Source organism: Aspergillus alliaceus (assembly GCF_009176365.1).
Source record: "Aspergillus alliaceus strain CBS 536.65 unplaced genomic scaffold BDW43scaffold_26, whole genome shotgun sequence".
In the NCBI taxonomy this organism is placed as follows: Eukaryota; Fungi; Ascomycota; class Eurotiomycetes; order Eurotiales; family Aspergillaceae; genus Aspergillus; species Aspergillus alliaceus.
In genome coordinates, this window is record NW_022474709.1 from 183,100 (window position 1) to 203,607 (window position 20,508).

Below are 20,508 nucleotides of genomic sequence, written 5' to 3' on the forward strand. Positions count from 1 at the left end.
TAAGAGACAAGGGAGTTGTCCGAGGGTGCCCGGTTGACCGAAAGACTGCCTGCCTCACTTTAGACTTGCTTCATCTCGCCTTACCCGTCTAACTCTGTTGTATTCAGTTGGAGAGTTACATGAAGGTAAGGAATCTTGTGGGTCAGGTAAAGTCCAGTTATAATGGCATTGCTCCCCCTCTCATCGGCTGTTTTGTGGTCGATGTAGGTTCCAGTGTAAAGTGGTAAGTTGAGCCAGTGTGTATCCATACTGACTGCTACTAATCAGTGAAGCCGCCTAGTATGCTTAGTGGCGAAGACTAAATGCAGAATGAATTGTTTCTGAAAATGCAACGGTAGAAAAAATATGCTATGGAAAAGGGAGATGAAGGAGAAGCCTCGTGTGGCTGGACCATACACGTGAGACTGCGTAGTGGCTCTAGTTTGGGTTGTTTGTGTGGAGGGGGTTGGCGGGTGGCTTACCTAAGGCTTTGTTTTGACAGTTGGGCTTACGGCCTGAGGCATTAGCGCGTTGTCCTGTCAACGGTGAGCGCTAGACCGAATTCGGGGCATCACAACATAACAGCAGCCACTTAGCGTGCATCGCATTTCCCTAAACGGTCTCATCGGCCTCGAGGTCTTCTCTCGTGCGGCAGTTCACCATCTTTTTCCTCCTCTTTCAGCTTCGTCCTCCCCACTCCTTCTCTTCCTCTCCTCCTTTAAGGGTTCCTCGATCTATCGGTTCTTACTCAGGCCTCATTGCCTGTATCCTTATTGTATCCACAGTCCGTGGATTATCAATATCCTTGTCTGTTTGGAGTGGTAAGAGCTCGGATCATGATTGTTTAGGTCCAATCTCTTGTTTTGATATATCTACACTGTTGACTTCGCCACTGGCTATCTTGCAATAGCGGGTCTATTCCTTCCCAAATACATCCGTCATACTTGCTTCTCGCCCCTGATCGATTGTTTTTATTGTGTTGCCCGTTTGTTTTGGTAACACATCGTTGCATACAAAATGGCCGGAAACATTGGTGGTTATGGCCAGATCATTGAGTATATTCAAGGTAAGCTCGGCTGCCTTTCTCTTATCTCTGGATTGACGTTCTGTGACCGCAAGCGATTCGCCCGGTCGTTTTCAGGCGCCGCATGCTAACAGCTCGACAAAAAAACAGATCGTCTTTACTTGGCCTCTTATGACGACGCACCAGATGCGAGAACTCCATTCCCATATCCTCATGAGCAACCCAAGTCTCCAAGCAAGCGCTCAGCACGGGCTCAGCCGGACACCCCCAGTAGCAAAAGGCGAATCCCCGTGTACTTCACGGTGGATGATACCCTGCTATACAACTCTTTCCATGCAGACTTCGGCCCTCTCCACATAGGCCACCTGTACCGCTTTGCCGTTCATTTCCATGAGATCCTCGGCGATCCTGCAAACAGCGACCGTCCGGTCGTGTTCTACTCTAAGCCTGACGCCCGGAGTCGTGCCAATGCGGCATGTCTCGTCGCTTGCTACATGGTGCTCATCCAGTCCTGGCCACCTCATTTGGCGCTGGCCCCAATTGCGCAAGCCGACCCTCCTTATATGCCTTTTCGAGATGCCGGGTACAGTCAAGCAGATTTCACCCTGAATATTCAAGATGTGGTGTATGGAGTATGGAAGGCCAAAGAGCAGTCACTGTGTGGATTAAGAGAGTTCAGTCTTGAGGAGTAAGTTGTTTTTGACCATGGTGTGAGACAATCGCTAACAGGGGAACCAGATATGAGAAATTCGAACGTGTCGATATGGGTGACTTCAACTGGATAACACCTCAATTCCTAGCCTTTGCTTCGCCGCAGCACGAACCAATCGCCCCGATCCCCGCGAATACCCCCGAATATGCTGCACTACCATCAACAGTCACACAAGTTAATGCATCAAGATTACCTCTTCCTTTCAAAAATGTGCTCGCCCATTTTGCGTCACGAAATATCGGACTAGTTGTGCGCTTGAATTCGGAGTTATACTCGCCTTCATACTTTACAGCGTTGGGAATCACCCATATCGACATGATATTTGAAGATGGCACATGTCCTCCCCTGCCATTGGTCCGGCGATTTATCAAGATGGCCCATGATATGATTGCAAAGAAAAAGGGAATTGCTGTCCATTGCAAGGCTGGCCTAGGGAGAACTGGCTGCTTGATCGGGGCATATCTTATCTATCGGTACGGGTTCACGGCCAATGAGATCATTGCGTTCATGAGGTTCATGCGACCCGGTATGGTGGTCGGCCCGCAACAGCATTGGTTACACTTGAACCAAGGCGCATTCCGGGAATGGTGGTTTGAGGACAGCATGAAGGAGAAGCTAGCACAAATGCAGCCGGCCCCAGTCACACCTGGTCGTCCATCCGCTAAGCAGCGTGCGAACAACGGCCCAGTCGCTACCCCACCGAATAACGGGCATTCCAAGCGTGCCGCATTAGGAGAAATCGATAACAACGAGGCTGGCGGAGCTCAGTATGATGACAACCTCCCTGCCCCGACGCCCGGACAGCCCCGCAAATCCCACAGGAAGGACTCCCGCCATCACCCATACGCTCGCACGACATCCGGCAGCCTTGTAGTCGACAAAGAAGCGAAGGCTAGAGACAATTCGGCGCACAGGAGCCAACGGCTTAGCAGTGATAGCAGCGAGAGCGAAGAGGAGGCTCAACTTCGCATGCTCGCAAAACGGTCCTCGAAATCTCCGGTGGCATCGCCAAGCCAGCGGTCTGTTAGCTACTCTGCCACCTTAACTAAGGGCTACACCTTAAATGATGACATTCATGAGGATAGGGAGAATTGGGGAGATGCTGCATATGCTGCACCAAAGACCCCAGTGAGTTCTAAGGCTGGGGTAACCGTTACCAAGGTTCGCACCAGCCCTCGACGTGTTACCGATAGCCGGAGTGAGACTAGAGGCGGCCGGAAGGCCAGTGGCCGAATCGGTAGTGCCGGCAGCCCTACTCGTGTGAGATAGGTCACACTGTAACTCCCGTTTTCTTCTTTATACCTTCAAGATATCCTTTTCTTGTTACATTTTATTTGACTCCATTTACATTCGTCCCGGTGTTCTTCATTTTACTGGGACATAATAGTGCATACTGCATGCGCGTTTAACTAGCCTCTGGCATAGTCATTATCTGTCTTCCGGTCCTCATGCGTTCTTTACGTCTTTGCTGATTTCCTGCTCGCGGGTGTCTTGGTTCTCTGGTTTAAAATCGATGGGTCTGGGTATGTGTGTTCTGGCGTACGGGGTTTACTTTTGAGGTTGATGTTGGAGGATTTAGAAGTTGGTATTGATGTGGGTATCTTGTGGCTAGCACCAGTGTCTATACACTCGCATTGTCCGTTTGCAAGCGTGGACAGAATACCTTGCATTGTGTCTCTGTACGTATATGACCTACGTCGGCATGAAACAATTCGCTAGATGACGGTTACAACTCCCTGCAAATCGTACTGTAGATTGTTTACCAAATGATCCCTGGTGGAGCTTCTCCTCCACTTCCTTCCCTACACTTACACTCTCTTGGCTTCCTTTGCTTCACCCGTGATACTTGTCTAGCATATCCGTGAAGTCATCCACACTGTGAGCCTGTAAGATGCGTGTGCTAAACAGGTATCCAATCACAGTCAAACAAAAGCCCTGGATAGCGTGATCGAGGGGCCTGATTTTCAAGTACTGCCCCAATCAAGCGCTTATATAACCCAGTCAAAATCATGCATCCACCGATGCTGCTAGTATAACCGATTTCGGAGCGGGAAACCCACCTGGCTTCCAGCAATGGTTTACTTTTTCAAACACTGTATCACATCATCAACTCGAATAGCAAGGGTAAAAGTGCCCTCGCAGGTTACGCCTCCCCCCGAAAGAAAAAAAAAATTACATGTATGAAACAGGTGCCAGAGGCTAATGATGAATGACAAATACAAGTGCGGTACAGGCTGCATTGTAATCTCTACCTCATCATACAGACCGGTCGCTACACTGCCTCCTGCGCCTCCAAATGCGCTGCTATCAAATCCAAATACTCCCGCGCCCGGGGTGTAGAGCCCTCGATCTCCGGAACCTTAGCAGCATCGTCCCACAGCCTTAGCGCGACCATTTCATCGCGCAGCGGATCCTGGTCAAAGGCAGCGAGATCAGCTCCTTTGAATGGGCCGCCCTGGAACTCCAGTGACTTCTTGGAGGCAGATGATAAAGAGTCATAATATGAGCTGTTGACAGCCGTAAGGTATCTGCCATTGAACAAATGTGTTGATTCCTGTGTCAGTAACTGTATGTAGAGACAAGCCTGGATCCCCACTAGGGCAGGATAAGAGAGATACAATACATACCTTTTGGCCGCAACATGACTCTCAACCAATTGACACACACTTTGGTTGAATCCCAGAGAGCGCAAAAACTCAGACCCAATTCGTTCATGGCCCACGCGACCGACGTTCTCGGTGCTGTTCTTTAGACTCATTCGTACTTCCTTAGTTGATTCGAGCGGGATGATCTGGCCGATGTCGTGTAGTAGAGCTGCGATGATTAATTCGTTTCTTGCGCCTAGAGGTATGATGTATTAGTTTATTGCTGGTTAGTGTCCCAAAAAGGGTGTTTAGGTGTGCTATTGGATGCTGTACGGACCGGATCTCTGCGCATTGTGGGCTGCTTGGAGACAATGCTCTAGCTGGCTGATTGATTCGCCTATGTAGTCGCCTTGACCGTATTGTTCGAGAGAGGCAATTAGGTATTCTGCCTTTTCTCTGGGTGATTGGTTGGCCATGTTTGAGGGCTTTGAGCTTTGGGGAAATGTTCAAGGTGGAGGGAATATAAGGTGTGTGTGCGTGTGTGTGTCAAGTTGGAAAAGTTTGGGATGAGGAAAGAGGGGAGAATTAAATTCCCTTTAATAGTCTAAGTTACAAAAGACTAGCCTCACGTGCATCATGTGGTTGCTTTTCATCTGAGCATTTTCTAATTCTGCTTATTTTTGTCCTTTCTACTGTCTAGCATTATACGTGATGATTGTTGTATGTGAAGCAGTTGTGGAAAGCCTGCTACTCTACTGCCATCTTTCCAAGTACTACGTTAACACATACTATCCTCCCTACGTTATTTCTTCATAGAATCGATGTCCAAGATAGAACACACCACTCCTACCCCGGACCAAGTGCATTCTCACCTGCTAGAGCGAGAGGCCTACGCCACAGGTTGGGCTTGGCCTTCAATGGTCAGCATGGGGGATCCATATCCATATCGAAGCCGCCCTTCTTCGTAAGTTTCTCCTTCCTTCCTCATGTGGGTGGCAGGCCAGAGCCTCCTTCGGTCTTCGTAATACTGATCGTGGAGATCACCCTCGGCCTTGCAGTTATAAGTGGCATAGATCGCACGCCGGTCTTTCGAACTCAAATTAGGGCCACTTCGGTGGGCGAGATAGGATCCGAACACCATAATGTCACCTAGTATGGTTGATTAAAGATCCTAGTTTGCCAAATAAGCACTGTAATAAGTACTAACCTGGTCGAAGGTCGCAAGAAGTCCATTTTTGGCTTTCAACCCAGGCGGGTTCAATGCAACGATCGTCCCCCAGTTTGATCTCCGTACGATGGCTGCCATCTACGACATCTAGGCCCCCGTTTTCAGAGGTCATGTCGTCTACTGCAGCAAGGACCGTCAAATGTTTAATGTTCTTGACATGGGTATACGCATTGGCGTCGATATGGGGAGAAAAGCCACCTTAGTGGGATGTGTCAGCCCCAAATGCCCTGCGCGAAGGGAAGTCGATGCTTACCACTTCCTGCGAGTTTATAGTTAATCTTTTCTTTGAAGAGTAGCATCTCCTCGGTAGCCAGTTGTTCAAGGACACTCAACATGCGCTGGCCTCGAAGAAAGCTGTTGAAGCCAGCATGGCTATTGGCGTAGTTCTCTGTACGGCAGAGAACTCTTTTCCCCTGAGCATTTACTTCCTATCTCCATAAATTAGCTATTACATTCCCCTTTTTGTTCCCTTCTCATCTCGAGCAGACGGCTTACCTCATAGGGCATGTATGATGCATCTGGGGTACGGGGCAGGTCATGAACTTCCTGAGTCCACTGCTGAAGAAGCTTTGTTTCGGGGGCACTGAAGAACTCGGAGATCACCAAGTAGCCCTTCTCATTGTAAGATCGAATCTGATCCTCGGTCAATGGAAAGTAGCTGTTCTCCATGGTGTAGATTTCAAACGTTGGAGGGAAAACTTTGTCGGGCAAATAAGAGGCACATGCTCTTTTCCCTTAAAGCGACTGGGATCATTGATTTAAATAAGTCCTGCAGCGTGCCAATCCCTGCGTAACTCTTTTAGTACATAGGGCCTTTTGACCAAAACTGTGACACATCGTAAGATGTGAATTAGAAGGGGGAAGCGGGGAATGTTGCAGCGTTGTAGGGTAGGATTACGTCCTGGGATAGAGATCATCGCCGAGTTATCGCTGCAAGGCTAGCCAGTGATAAGGCCGGGAAGTGTCCATGTGCCTTGAACAACAGGGTGATGGTTGGTTGGTTGGTTATAAAGTTGGGGCCGTACCTTCGCTTAGAGCTTAGGCGACGCGGTACTTCCCGACGATCCACCCTTCAGGCACGTTTCTGGCGTAGTATATACTAGATATCGAGTGAACGTTTGAGTAATTCTAGATTCTGGAAATACGACGAGCAGTACTACCACGAACTCAATCGATGTCTGTCAAAGGTATTCATGACAGTATGCGGGCTCGTGCAAGATCTACCGATCATCATTGGTCGACTTCCATTCCAACAATCTGAGTGTGTACACACATAGCCATCCATCAGTGTCGGTGGTATGTATACAGAGTATTGCCCGACATGGGAATTAAATACCTAGTACCTTATGTTTCTTTGTCCGTCGCCCTTCGGATCTACAGTGGTTGTCTATATCATTCCAGCTATGGCCTCCTCGATAGAGAATTCCCCACCCGATACTTCAATGATCAAGGATGCCAAAGTCACAGTGGACAATTGGGGTAATACTAAAGCACAGAATGGTGCCATTGAAAGTAATGGGGATGTCGAAGCCGGCCAATCTGGCAAAAGCTCGGGTGTACTGAATGTGATAATTTCAGGCCTGGCTCTTTTCAGCGATGGCTATAATGCGCAGATCAGTCAGTACACGACTAATGCTTGATTCATAGCCAAGAGTGATTGCTAATGCCTGCTGATCTGTATAGTTGGATACATGGAACCCTTATTCTCGGTCTTGTTAGTGCCCCTCGACGCAAGCTATTCAAGCATTGAAGCCAAGATGTCTTCCGCTGACTAGTCCCTTGGTACGCAATAGATACAACGATGGCATGTCTCCAACAATCAAGAGTAGACTTTCAAACTCGTTCCTGATTGGAGAAATCTTTGGAATGCTTTTTTTCGGTATCCTCATTGATCGAGTGGGACGGAGAACGGGTGTGGTGGCAGCTACCCTGTTCTTGGTTCTAGGAATTGCCTTGGCTGCAGCTGCACACGGAACATCTGAGTTGGGGTAGGTTCTTCCTTCCCCCTATTAATGCATCGGCCAAAGCCGCTTACAAGTATTCAGAATGTTCTGGATGATGATCGTGGCCCGTGGTGTCGCCGGCTTTGGGGCTGGAGGCGAGTATCCTGTCTGTGCAACAAGTGCAACGGAGGCAGCAGACGAGACAGTGAAGCTCCGAAAAAATCGAGGCTTCTTAGTCGCATCGACTACCGATTTTGCGGTAGACTTGGTATGTAGCAATGTCACTTATACACAAATAACAAAATAAAAGGAAGCACTGACGTACATGACCTTAGGGTTTCGTCACTGCCGGCATCGTGGCGTTGATTGTACTCGCTTGCTATGGTCAGGAGACTAGAGCTGGTGTATGGCGTGTATGCTTTGGCCTTGGATTTGTGGTATGTCAAACTGAGGCGCTTATCCTTTCTCACCACATCTTGCTAATAGAAAAAACAATAGCTTCCGCTCTTTATCTGTTTTTTCCGGATTCGTATGATCAACTCAACTCAATACCGGAAACATAGCATTAAATCTAGGTATCCGTACTGGCTTATTCTCAAAAGATATTGGAAGCCAATGCTCGGAACTTGTGAGTCCCAAAATCTCTTAATTTTAACACTTTATATGCTAACCTTACAGCCCTGGCATGGTTCTGCTATGACTTTGTCACCTACCCGTTCGGAATCTTCTCATCTACTATTATTCAACAACTGATGACCGACAACTCTACTGTCCAAAATATCGGCTACGGGGTGAGTACCCCGTTCATCGCGTTTCTAATCCAAGAACTAACCAAGTAAATCGCTCTTTAGACGGTTATCAACTGCTTCTATCTCCCCGGGTGCCTTCTCGGCGGACTCCTCATGGACAAGATAGGTCGCAAACAGACCATGACTCTCGGTTTCATGATCTGGTCCATCTGGGGCTTCATCCTTGGCGGTGCCCTTCACCCGATCCAAAGCATATTCCCGCTGTTCGTGGTCATGTACGGCATCTTCATGGCATTGGGCGAAATGGGACCCGGTGTATCTACCTTTCTCTGTGCGGCAGAGTCCTTTCCTACCCCTCTCCGGGGCCACTTTCTGGGGCTTGCCGCCGCTGTAGGCAAGGCTGGTGCTTCCATTGGCACGGAAGTGTTCACTCCTATCCAAAACTCATTTGATACTACTGCAGAGGGACAGCAGGCTGTGTTTCTAATTGCGTCTGCCTTCACTGCGGTTGGTGGTCTGATCGCATGGTTTACGATCCCAGATATGTCTCGAGAGTTAGAGACGGAGGATGCCAGGTTCAAGGCATATTTGGAGGAGAACGGGTATGATGTTAGCCACTACGGCGAGGCGCTGTTGGCGGATCGGAAGGGTGGATTGTAAATTTAGAAAAGTCTAAAAGTTCGTTACGGTAGTATTTGAACAGAGCGTCTTGTTCTTTACATTGATGATGTTCTAGACCTTAGGGCAATCCTGGTTAATGACTGGGAACAATGAGCTAACTATTTCCAGTTAGACTATAAGGATAACGGTTGGATTTCCACTTCGGACTTCACATGACAAATTCCAACTTCCCTTGTCACTGAACAAACAACAGAATTACAACAAGCAGATGAAGATAAAGCATCATTTCTAGCATCGGGATCTCGTGGATGACACTCGATGGGGGAATGGCGGAGCGACCGACTCGTGGCCCCGCAGTCCGCCGCAATGGCACACTCCAGTCTTGTGAACCATGTCGCAAATCGAAGCTGCGGTGCGACCACGCAAGGCCAGTGTGTGGCAGATGTATAGCGAAGAAGATCACTGCACGGTGTTTCTACCATCCAGCTCCAATGACAAAGGGGGTGGTCTCAAATCGGACCAGTCCAATCGGAGCGTCACGGGGCCTAACCGTTCAACCAAGATCAAAGTAAGAGCCCTACTAGTTTGCAATGAAACGAGATTACAGAAAATATCGAAGAGCAACAGGCAAATATTAACATGATTAAAGTGTTTCGAGCCCAACATTGGCTACGGAAAGTACTCGCCTCAGTGCAAACCTAGAGCCAACCCCTGAATTGCCTGGATACTTAGGGGCGACTAGTTATTCTGCCGTTCTCACGGAGCATCGCAGTGATCTCCCCTTCGATATGGACAGCAGTAAGGTGGCAAGCCCTTCTGCTAGATTCGTTGACCCAGACCGTTTAAGAGCTGGACTGGAGCTGTTGAAGCTCATTTATGATTTGCCTATTTACGATGTTTTGATCCGGAAATTATACTCCCGAAAAGCAATCGTGGTAGTCCCGATTACCGTCATTGAGGCCGTTATTGAAACGCTCCGAACTACCTTTGAGGGTTTAGACCTCAGCAGCGACATTGATGCCCAGTTCCAGGCTTTAGTCTACCAAATATCTCAAAATACATCCAGACCACTAACCCCGCATCGTTCGATGACCGTCCATGAGTATTGCGCTTCGTTCACCGGCAAAAATCTTCGATGGGAGGCTCTTGGGGCCGTCTTGACCATCTCCGGAATATCCCTAATGTCCACATCTGATAATGACCCAGACCTAGTCCAAGCAGCACCTAGCAATGAAGCCCGCGAGAGACTGCGTGCTCAAATCGTGGAGGCAAGCAGTGTCTGTCTCAGCTTTTGTGACCAGGCATCTTCAATCAACGAGTTATTGGGCTTTGCTCAGTATAATGATGTGATGTTGAAAACTCAACATTATGGTGATACAAGTTATGTTTATATCTCTTGCGCAATCTATTTAGCACATACTGACGATTGACTTAGGCTATCAGGCCTGGCGCCGACTGGGAGACTTGTCAGCGACTGTGTACGCTGCCGGCTTCCACCAGGAAAGTTCGCAAGTGGACGATTGCCCCTTTTTTCTCCGGCAATGGAGAAGAATATGCTTTGCTTCCGCCTTTTATGCAGACAAGGCAATAGCCACGTTTGTGGGGCGGCCACCGCTAATCAATTATCGTTACTGCACGCTGACACCCCCTATGGATTTGCATGAGGACACACTGGTGGCAGGTGATGAAAGCCTCACTCAAGAAATTTCGAGTCTGAGCATGGAAGGCTGGAATACCCAGAGGCCAAATTACAGGGTGGGCATGATACGTCTTCGATTCATCTTCTCGGTGTATAGGGATCAGGCGCTTGAGTTGGCGTTGGGAACACATGACGACTGGGATTTCGTTGAAAAGTCCAAGTAAGCAAGTCTATGTCGACCTATCTCAACAAAGCACATGACCACTAAATACACATAGTAAAATTATCGAGAAAGCGCGAGCCACGTTGGAAGCGGCCCCGTCCTTTATACGATACGATGTCCAAGGACAAGACGAGGATGCGGAATCATATGCATCGTCTTTCCCCAGTCTCCACATATACCTGGATTACCTCTACACCATCTTCCTCCTCCAGCGAGCCCTGGTGAAACGCACAAATACAGGCCAAGAGGCGTTGATTGATACGTCAAGACAGGCTCTATCCATCGTTATCAGGATCGGCTCCGAGTGTGAGCAGTCCATGGACTTGAACAGGCATTTCTCCTGGATTGTAAGATTTCTCGCCCACGGGGCATCACCCCTCACTCCTAGATGCTAATATATCGTAGATCCTGTACTATGGAGTTCCCAGCGCTAGTGTTCTGACGCTTGAGCTTCTTCACCAGACCCAGGGAATCAGGCCGCACTCTATTGCGTTGCCTCGCGCGGAAATCATTCGCAATTTGAGTGTATTTCTGTCATGTCTGTCGTGGGTCCCGCGTCCGACCTATGGTAATTACCAGACCTGCAAAGAAGCCGAGAAGAAATTGTCCCATATCCTCGACCAAATTATCGACCCACAGCCTATTCAACGAGATGCCTTCAACGACGTGACCTCTGGCCTGGATAACTTTCTGGACTGGTACAATCCTAGCACCTGGGACTTCAACGCCGAATATCCGCCCTCCACGGACGGCTTTGGTCTTTCAAGGAATTAGTTGCACACAGAGCGGATTCGCTAGGGTAGCATATTTCAGCACCGGTAGTCGAAGAGAGAGAGAAAAAGACATAATTATCCGACGGCATTGTATAATAGAAAGCTCGACAAACGAGAAGATGCGGCGAAGAAAGCGCAAGAAAAGAGCCATCCACGCTGACCGGAGCAAAAACCAACCCAACCCAACCCTAATTCCATCGAACAAGCCGAACGCCGCGTAAGAAGCGTGAGTAAAAAGCATGGCACGAGCATCAACCAACATAAATCATACCATCCATACAAAGTCATTACCGGGATGCGTTTCTTGAAAATAATACGCCCTGTGGCAGAGCGGGCAATTGAAATGGTCCTGCAGATACCATTTCTCCAAGCACTCCTTGTGAAAAACGTGCAGACATTTCAGCTCTCGGATCTCCTGAGACGGTAGAACCGATTCAAGGCAAACAACGCTGTCAAGGGGCCGGCATGTTAGCTGGCAGGGTCGGAAACACGGTCCAGATGATAGACTAGTCCGGAGCGCAGGCGACACGAAAGATTGCGGCGCAACTTACCACACAAATTGACCATCGACTCCCTCGGAAGGTAAAAGGGGCCCTTTCGATTTCGAGCACCATTCCTCTAGAGTCCGAGTCGGAGACACGGCATCCAATTTGCGCAGCTTGTCGCTCGATCTCTTTTTCTTGCTTTTGGAGCAAGGCCGGTGCTCGCGGCGGTTCACAAAGATGGTTAATCTAGAATAAATGCAATATAAGTCGTGGCCACAATGTATAGTAGTGAATGCGAAAGATTATATATAGTGTTTCATGTACGATCCTCGCGAAAAGAGAACCCCCCCCCCTCCGACAAGAACCATAGAAGATCGGCTCCACAGGAGAATAGAAACAGAGAAATACGGCGCTCTACTCACAGTAAACACATGATAATTAAAGTCACAACACCAAGTCCAACGCCGAGAACAACGGCCATGTGGGTGTTATGTTCGAGGTTTGTTTTGTCCGACGACAACCCCATGTTCCATGCATGTCCCTAGGACAGCGGGTAGTCGCCGGGGAAACACGTAACGGAGATTTTGTTTTGCGCTGGGTAGGATGGAAATGCGACTGATTATTTTAAACTTTCGCGGGATCCTTTCTGTTCCTTCCTTAAAATCACCTATCTATCGACTTACGAGTGAGGGCGAGGAGAATGCGTCTTCGATAAATTGGTTGTCGCTCGGTGGGTGGGGTTGGCCCCCAATTAAAGCCGAAAACAGTGGAGACAGTAGTTGAAAGCTATCAGACCATCAAGAGCATCCAGTCAGCAGATCTCGACAGGAGACGAGGTGCATTCGGTCCCCCCAGCTCTGTCGTAGGTATGAGGAGGGGGGTGTGGAAAGAAAACAAAAAGCCGCCCAAAAAAGAAGACCAGAAAGAAAAGACGGGAAAAAAGGAGAAAGGGGAAGAGAGAGAGAAAACAAGAAAGAAGGGGGAGACCCAGAAAGAAGGTTATTTAGAATTCAGCGGTTTCATAGCCTACCTTAAAACAAAGCTCTAATTAATGTCCTTCCCCCCCCCCCCCCACACACTGACTCTCTCTCTCTCTCCAAAAGAAGGCTGTGCGTATGTGAAGGCAACTAACTAACTTGCCTTACATTCCAGTCAAGGGATAAATTGACTTTGGTTTCTGCTTGGCGCCCATGCGACAAGGGATCGGATCTTCCTCTCATCTCGTGAGCATTCTTGGCTGTGTCATGCCATTTCCAGTCATGCCACCCATGGATGATGATCCCTTACTGACTGGAAGTATACTCATCATTTCAATCATGACAGTTCCGCGGAAGGGATAGGACCCTCTCTCAAATTGAAATGGTGGGTTTTGAGAACAAGTTGAAGTGCTCATCTCATTATCAGGTAACAATTACCGTGACACAATCCATGGATTGGTGGGAGGTAATTTAACCCAGCTCCACGACCAATCAACGAGGCATATCGAAAACGCGGGAATGGCAAAAATTACCGTAAGTTCCGCTAGGGCCGCAGTTTGCTGGAAGAGGAATACGGGACCCCCACAAAGGACGAGAGGGGACAGAGCTACTTCTTACTTGTAGTAGTACTACTATTTCCGTGGTCAGGTGCTTCAAGAATATAGCTTTCTTAAGTGAAGATCGAAAGATGACGACATCACACATGGTTCACGTTCATTTGATCTGCACACAATACATACATACATCATACTTCATGTCATGTAAATAAATCACACTTGACTAGTATACTCCACATTCGTATACGATACCCCAGCTTCTTCCGCCTTATCATTTTCCGCCTCGGCCGCCTTCGCTTCTACATTCTCCGGCAACGTGCCCAACGCCCGTCCACCGAAGAGAAGATCGATTTCTTCCAGAGACTTCTGTTTGGTCTCCTTGAACAGGAAAAAGACCGTTGGGATGGTGATACAGGCATCTAGAGTAGGGGCGAAAATCAGTAACGGAATCTTTTCTTTTTCTTTCTTTCTTTCTTTTCTTCTTTTTTTGTATCTTCGCCTCATGTTCCCCGCAACGTTCAGGAAAGGAAGGAAAGAGAAACGTACTGAAGAGAATGAAGACCAGGTAGAACCTCCAATGAATCTTTCCAAATGCGATCGGTGCAACTTGATTCCAGATCGTGCTTACAACCCAGTTTCCCAGGCTGGTCGCGACGGCATTTCCTCGGCCTCGGATTTGCATCGGCATGACTTCGGCCATGTAGACCCTAGGCGAAGGCGTTGTTAGTATCATTCATGGAGCATTACTACTACTACCCAATGCAGTAACCGTATTCTACCGGCTTGGAAGAGTCGGGGAAAGACGTACCAGGCGCATGATCCGTACGAGAAGGAGAAAATAACGGTGATGCAGAAAATGAAAAACACGCCGGCGATGCTGTAACTCGTCCGGGACCCATCTTCGTTCACCGAAGTAAGGGCGGCCTCGCAAATCAGGACGATGGTGACAGCAATTGAGCCATACAACATGGGCTTCCGGCGCCCCACTCTATCAAGGAGGAAGAAGATGAAGATCAAGTTGCAAACCGGTCCCACGCAGTTATAGATACCAGCGACGAGGATGTTGCGACCTCCTGTAATTCCGAGCGAGTTGTACAAGATAGTTTGGTAGTAGCCAATCACATTGACAGCGGTCATTTGTGCAAAACACTGAACGGCAATACCGTGACTATTGTAGTGCAAGCAGACGTCATTAGTGTCTGTAATCTTCAATGGAACTTCAAGGACTGAGTATCGGAGTAGGGGTCTGTCTCAACGTACAACAACCGAGTCCGCCACTGGGGAACCTGGAACATGATGAGCCAACCCGAGGCTGTAACGGCCTTCTCAGCGTCGATGGTTGTTTTGATCTCGTTGTACTCCGTTTGGATCCATTCGTCATTCGTGCCGTCATAATGTAACTTCCGCAGGATCTTCATGCCTTCCTCATACCGTTCTTTTTCGACCAGGTATCTTGGAGATTCAGGCATGAAGAACATTCCCACCGCTAGCAGTATGCAAGGCACTGTCTGAAATGCCAGAGGGAACCGCCACTGGAACTCGCTGGTTTCCGGGGCGTGGAGTGATCCAAATCCGACCCATCTATCGCAGCATCAACGTTAGATCGTCGCGAAGGAAGCACAGAGAGGAAGGCGGGCAGAATAAGACATACGTGCTGACAATGAACCCGATGCCGATCATTTGTTGTGATAACCCGATGATAAAACCTCGGCTTCGCGGATGAGCACATTCCGCTTGATAAACTGGGACCGACATCGACAGAATACCGACAGCCCACCCAGCTAGAATACGGCCAACAAGCATCATAGCCAAGTTCTGAGCAGCGGTCTGAAGTATAGCTCCAACAAGGCAGATTACGGCGCCCATCTGTATAGTGAATTTACGGCCGAACCGATCCATCGTAAGTCCTCCCTGGAGGGAGCCCAAGGCAGCTATGATCGACTTATTAGCACTGACTGGTTGGGCCCCTTGTTGCTTTCTCTGTAATGGATAAGTTTCGTACCTCCACCGGAAAATGTACTATTAATGGCCCCAATAATGGGAGATGTCTGGACCGTGTCGAAGAAGGCCAGGAAATTCTTCGATTCGATCACATCGGTCATGACTCCGCTGTCATACCCGAAGAGGAACGACCCGGTAGCCGCAAATGCGGCCAGGCCGATAGTAAAGCCCCGACCCATGCTGGATACGGAAATAGTATCACCTTGGGCAGGCTATGAGCCGATCTAGGTCAACCCAGGGAACACGGGAAGAGAGAGGGGTGAGGACAAAAGAGGAGTGGGGATGAGGCCGGAGGGAAAGAGAGTGAAAGACGGCATTGCCTTAAGTTAATATATTCAAGTATAAGTATTAGCCTGTATTATAAGCGAGGCTTATCTGTTTTAAGGACTAAGCCGATTGACATGGGATGACCGGGACGCACTGACTGGCGGGTAAACAAGAACGAAACCAATGGACGGCGTGGAGAAAATCCGGGGACGACCCGCCCGACGCTAAAACCACGCCATTTCCCCATGGGCCTGATGATTGGAACGACTCAAATCGTCACATTTCCTAGCCTCCAAGGCAACAAGGAGCCAAGCCTAGATAGATTAGATGCATTTAGGCATTGCCGGGTAAAGGGATTATTCCACGTATTGTCGACCGCTTTCTCAGGGTGGCGTTCAATTTTGCCCTAATCGTTGTCCAACACGGCGAGCGTGCTCCCACTTCAACACGAGAACGAATCAGCTCAATGACCTTTATTGCCAAGTCGGGCCGGTCTGGCTGAGGAGAAAATGTATGACCCTGAGTTCTGGACGCACTGGACTGTTGAACTTTTCGGGATCTCACAATTGGACGCATACATGGTGGGAATGTATGGGATCCTCTACGGGCTATATTATATCACATGGTTCATTTTCACATGAATGATCCTATCTCAGTTCCAAGCAAGATCACTCATCTGATTTGTAGAGGTGGCGCGTATTTGGGCCTAAGTTCCTCTTAGGAATGAGGCCGGCTGGTTAAAGCAGGAACTTGATCCTCGGAGTCTGGCCAGCCATTTGATAAAATTCCTCGTACTGACAGGCAGAATAGGAGCCGCCAAAGTCACCGCCCTCAACCATCTCATCAGCCTACTTACTTACTTCCTACCTAAAATGTATTTTATGAGAGTATCCCTAGAGAACAAGAGAATGGATGAATGAGTTGATTGCTGCCCTTAAGCACTACCAATCCTGGTGCAGTGTTTTCAGTACTACGCATCACGTGCAGATAAGTTGCAACTGCTCCTAAGATATGTACATACCCTTGGGAACGCGAATTGCGTTTCTTAATCAAGAATAGACCTCATATTAGGGAATAGCTTGCATGCTTACGAGTATAAACCTGATGATGTTAGAGAAGGTATAGTATCGCAAACATAGTTGTTCCTCCTATAGAATATCATGTCTAAACTTTCAGCATTGGGGTTTTGTATAAATATATCTGAATAATATTTAGATTCATGCATAATGTATCACTTAGAATTACTTAATAGTATGTACTACGGAGACAAAGGACCTCTTTTCCTTATAATACAGGGTTTTATAAACGTCAAGCTTGAATGGATGATCGCACATACATATTAGATTTTATACATATATAATATTCGATATCCTTGGGCCCCTATATTATACCAAGCATGGATCATCGGATGGCCGCTAGTAGTACAGTAACGCTCTGCGTTTGCTCTTTAGACATTTCCAAGCCTCAGGCCACCAGGTACAGGACGACAACGAGATCAACTACCATATTGAATACTGCAGAGGCAAAGTCGGTCTGTACTACATCTTTGAGGTCCCGGTTTATATTGATCGGCTTACCGAGAAAATTAATGGTTAATAGTGAAGAGATCCAATAGAGTCACGACCCAGTTAGTTTCTGTCTGGACAACCTACTAAGAAAATACACATATGAAATCTAAGTGTTTAATATGGGTATATAGCAACATACGTAACACCCCTAAGAGATGGCTATCATAACTAGGTAGCAAACATATTCGAGCATGGGTAAGAGCTGAAAGTATGTATATCCGTATCACCGCTGAATCGGGGTCGAGGTCATTGAAGAAAAATCGAGGGGCGTCAACAACAGTCCCGAGGCCCCCGACACCGTGTTTCTATATGAAGTTAGCTCCTATCTAGTAATATGCGTATTCGCAAAGTCACTCACATGAAATCGCATGTACGGCGGGGCAACGATGGTGGCGTCTTTGGGTTGAAAGAAGCTAGAAACTGACTCGCCCACCGGGATGACGAAGGCTCCCATGTAGAATATTCCTCACCTCCTGCTCGGCCTTCGGTCTGGCGAGACTTGGCCTGCAGCTCTGGGACAGCAGCCTGGGTAGCAACTCAGCCACCGGATGAATGTGCCACAAGCAGAACACGCTTGCCGTTTTGATTGACTAGCCTGTCGAGGAGTTGGATAACTTCATCAACATCCGCGGTATCGCTTGGGTAACCACCTAGGGGAGGTTCTTGATCCAAGTCCGGATGTTCCACATCACCCACGTTGAGTTCGCTGAGATTGCAGGTTGGACGATGAGGACAGTAAGACTCAAATCCCTGACTCTGTAGGTGTCGTATAAAGGGCTCATATGGGGCGGGGCTGTGATAGGAACCATGACAGATGACAACGGCGGGGTTCGTCATATTGTTGACTATGAGGGCTACTAGCCAGACAAGGTGGACAATTAACAAAGCGAAATCTAAAAAACAGTAAGAGTCAACAGACAGGGTGAGGTGACAAGGCTTGGGAATGCTGGAGGGAACGCCCTTTCTCAATGTTTTGAGTTAGACTATGGGCAGGGCAGTGCAAAAGGCTGTCTACTCGATGATTTTAAAAGTATATACTCGATATGATGGATTTTTAGCAAAGGAAAGAGAAGTTGATATATCCTTTGACATGATGCATCTACCTTTTCTTCGCCGCTAGAGACTCCAGGTAGACGGGTGCATTACACGACGTGTCCAATAGGTGCTGTATACGTTGTATGATTATCAAATCCCCGCAGTCTAAGCACCACTAGTCCTCGTGGGTGGGGGCGCTAAGTGTGTATGTATCCAGCTTACAGCTCCCTAATACTTTTAGGGTAATCCCCATCTACTTCCATATGCCCCCTATAACAGCACCGGATATCGAGAAGGTCAATATATCTGTATCCAGCACAGTAAGCTGTCACATATGAATCCATAACCACGTCAACTACCTCACCTATCAAACCTGACGATGCGTCAAACTTTGGTGTTGGTGGTGTTTCTGTATGACCAGCTTTACGGGGCACTAACATGAAGCAGATTAACCCCTATAGCTTAATGCCTCCAGCAACCTACTACTACTAGTACATACTTGTTACTAGTAGCAGTTATCCATCGATTAGCCCACCGGCTTAGCTAATTTTTTTGTTTCTTCTTCCTATATTTTAACCATGATTATAAGGCAAATGCCATAGTACTTAATATACCGGTGGTAGAATTTAGAAAAGTTAATAGAGACAAAGCGTTAAACCGCGCTTGTCGTTTCTAATTTCCTACATTGATTCCTCGACGTGAATAACGACCATGCCAGTCGATACGGTAGAGGCTAAAAACGCAATGCTAGATATATAACCAAGGTTTCCCACGAGGCCTTCTTCGTAGTGCATCTGCGATAACTTGACAGCTGCAGGATGGGTTAGTGTCTAGGTGGTTGACTATTGAGCGCCGATCGATGCGCCTGAAGATATACTGGAATGTGATAGAATATTTGTCATTAAAGTGGCGATTACTTCAAGGGAAACGCGACCACATTGTTACTATTCTGATTAATATCGTATTTTTTTTTTGAGCCGTATCCTGCAGTGAATAAATAAATACTTAATACCTAAGCCTCGGGCCGCTTTAACCCCGAATTTGTCATGATACTCTCTCCATGTCTGTACAGAAAAAGCACGCAATGAACCAATTTAAGTCGATATATTTCCGATATCTTCCTGTTATTCCTCGATATTAGTAAGGTTTCGCTCCCATGTTATGGTTTGAATCGTGCACCCTAGATCTTTTCCTTGCTTATAAGCAGCCTTCCCCCAATACTACACTGCCACTGCCGTCCCAGGCTGACATTACCATACCTGCTGGATCCCTCATTCTGGTAACTGGTGCAAATGGCTTCATAGCATCCCATATAGTCGACCAATTCCTCAAGTGTGGGTATAGAGTGCGCGGAACCGTCCGATCCGAGAAACCCTGGCTTGATCACAGCTTTGCCACCAGACATGGTGGAGGTCATTATGAATCAGCTTTGCTACCGGAGCTTGGGGATGAGGATGCCCCAGATAGAGTTCTGAAGGGCGTTACAGGTGTCGTGCATGTAGTATCATCATTCTCTCGACATGGAGTTTCTCGGTGCTGAATGAATTCTCGGCATCAGACATCTCCCTGAAACCGGATCCAGAGATTATATCAAAGTCCGCCGCAATGACGTTGAGCATTCTCAAAGTTGCAGCTAAACACGATACTGTGACAAAATTGGTCTGGCTTCCTCAGCTACTGCTGCTTCATTTCTGCAGCCTAATCAGCCTGGAATCAAGATCGACTCAAGTAAACTCCCCCTAGCCTAACGCGTTGTCTCTTTCTAATATATCCAGATAACTGGGACGATGGTTCCATACTAGGCGCCTGGGACCTTAGCATCCCTCTAGTCCAAAAGCCATACTTAGTTTACGGTGCATCCAAGACAGAGGCAGAAAGTGAGGCATGGATATGGGTCAAGCAGAACAACCCGGGATTTGATTTTAACACGGTTCTTCCGGCACAAACGTAGGTTTAGTTTGAATTGTACTACACACATCATTACCTAACCTTGATTGGCTATAGTTTGGCAAGATATTGCACCCCAAGATACGCGGCTCTGCTATGGCTCTTGTGCGCGACCTTTTATGTAGGGGCCGATCTGCCATCGATCATATCCATCCGTGTAAAAGTTAAACTTTATCTCTAATCTAGATTACGGAC

General features: G+C 47.9%; 9 protein-coding genes across 9 annotated transcripts; 4 read left to right on the top strand and 5 right to left on the bottom strand.

Moving 5' to 3' along the window:
• Positions 1-644: 644 nt before the first annotated feature.
• cdcA (phosphoprotein phosphatase CDC14) lies at positions 645-3,452 on the top strand. Its single transcript, XM_032042164.1, has 3 exons — positions 645-1,045; positions 1,154-1,691; positions 1,742-3,452. Exons 1-3 carry the CDS (start codon positions 997-999, stop codon positions 2,982-2,984), a joined length of 1,830 nt encoding a protein of 609 aa, XP_031899556.1. The 5' UTR covers positions 645-996; the 3' UTR covers positions 2,985-3,452.
• BDW43DRAFT_102112 (uncharacterized protein) lies at positions 3,079-3,452 on the bottom strand. Its single transcript, XM_032037774.1, has one exon. It carries the CDS (start codon positions 3,383-3,385, stop codon positions 3,173-3,175), a length of 213 nt encoding a protein of 70 aa, XP_031899557.1. The 5' UTR covers positions 3,386-3,452; the 3' UTR covers positions 3,079-3,172.
• A 149-nt stretch (positions 3,453-3,601) lies between these two features.
• On the bottom strand, positions 3,602-4,848 carry BDW43DRAFT_278389 (HD domain-containing protein). Its single transcript, XM_032042165.1, has 3 exons — positions 4,638-4,848; positions 4,343-4,556; positions 3,602-4,243 (listed from the first exon to the last, which is right to left on the bottom strand). Exons 1-3 carry the CDS (start codon positions 4,774-4,776, stop codon positions 3,988-3,990), a joined length of 609 nt encoding a protein of 202 aa, XP_031899558.1. The 5' UTR covers positions 4,777-4,848; the 3' UTR covers positions 3,602-3,987.
• Positions 4,849-4,946: 98 nt separating this feature from the next.
• BDW43DRAFT_278392 (phytanoyl-CoA dioxygenase family protein) lies at positions 4,947-6,349 on the bottom strand. Its single transcript, XM_032042166.1, has 4 exons — positions 6,024-6,349; positions 5,782-5,956; positions 5,508-5,726; positions 4,947-5,449 (listed from the first exon to the last, which is right to left on the bottom strand). The coding sequence occupies exons 1-4, from the start codon at positions 6,195-6,197 to the stop codon at positions 5,190-5,192; spliced, it is 828 nt and encodes a 275-aa protein (XP_031899559.1). The 5' UTR covers positions 6,198-6,349; the 3' UTR covers positions 4,947-5,189.
• A 417-nt stretch (positions 6,350-6,766) lies between these two features.
• Positions 6,767-7,629, top strand: BDW43DRAFT_102134 (uncharacterized protein). The gene is made up of 3 exons (XM_032037775.1): positions 6,767-7,145; positions 7,212-7,242; positions 7,322-7,629. The coding sequence occupies exons 1-3, from the start codon at positions 6,875-6,877 to the stop codon at positions 7,518-7,520; spliced, it is 501 nt and encodes a 166-aa protein (XP_031899560.1). The 5' UTR covers positions 6,767-6,874; the 3' UTR covers positions 7,521-7,629.
• Positions 7,630-8,400: 771 nt separating this feature from the next.
• Positions 8,401-11,477, top strand: BDW43DRAFT_300800 (putative C6 transcription factor; the record flags this gene model as incomplete). The annotated part of the gene is made up of 6 exons (XM_032044956.1): positions 8,401-8,697; positions 9,177-9,409; positions 9,491-10,221; positions 10,277-10,700; positions 10,759-11,050; positions 11,109-11,477. 6 exons carry the CDS (start codon positions 8,401-8,403, stop codon positions 11,475-11,477), a joined length of 2,346 nt encoding a protein of 781 aa, XP_031899561.1.
• A 2,152-nt stretch (positions 11,478-13,629) lies between these two features.
• Positions 13,630-15,805, bottom strand: BDW43DRAFT_278410 (sugar porter family MFS transporter). The gene is made up of 6 exons (XM_032042167.1): positions 15,498-15,805; positions 15,147-15,426; positions 14,756-15,076; positions 14,304-14,663; positions 14,042-14,202; positions 13,630-13,914 (listed from the first exon to the last, which is right to left on the bottom strand). The coding sequence occupies exons 1-6, from the start codon at positions 15,673-15,675 to the stop codon at positions 13,709-13,711; spliced, it is 1,506 nt and encodes a 501-aa protein (XP_031899562.1). The 5' UTR covers positions 15,676-15,805; the 3' UTR covers positions 13,630-13,708.
• Positions 15,806-15,811: 6 nt separating this feature from the next.
• BDW43DRAFT_278414 (uncharacterized protein) lies at positions 15,812-16,247 on the top strand. The gene has a single exon (XM_032042168.1). The coding sequence runs from the start codon at positions 16,009-16,011 to the stop codon at positions 16,171-16,173; it is 165 nt and encodes a 54-aa protein (XP_031899563.1). The 5' UTR covers positions 15,812-16,008; the 3' UTR covers positions 16,174-16,247.
• Positions 16,248-17,636: 1,389 nt separating this feature from the next.
• Positions 17,637-18,168, bottom strand: BDW43DRAFT_300802 (alpha/beta hydrolase; the record flags this gene model as incomplete). Its single annotated transcript, XM_032044957.1, has 3 exons — positions 17,637-17,657; positions 17,690-17,796; positions 17,877-18,168. 3 exons carry the CDS (start codon positions 18,166-18,168, stop codon positions 17,637-17,639), a joined length of 420 nt encoding a protein of 139 aa, XP_031899564.1.
• Between the last annotated feature and the right edge of the window lie 2,340 nt (positions 18,169-20,508).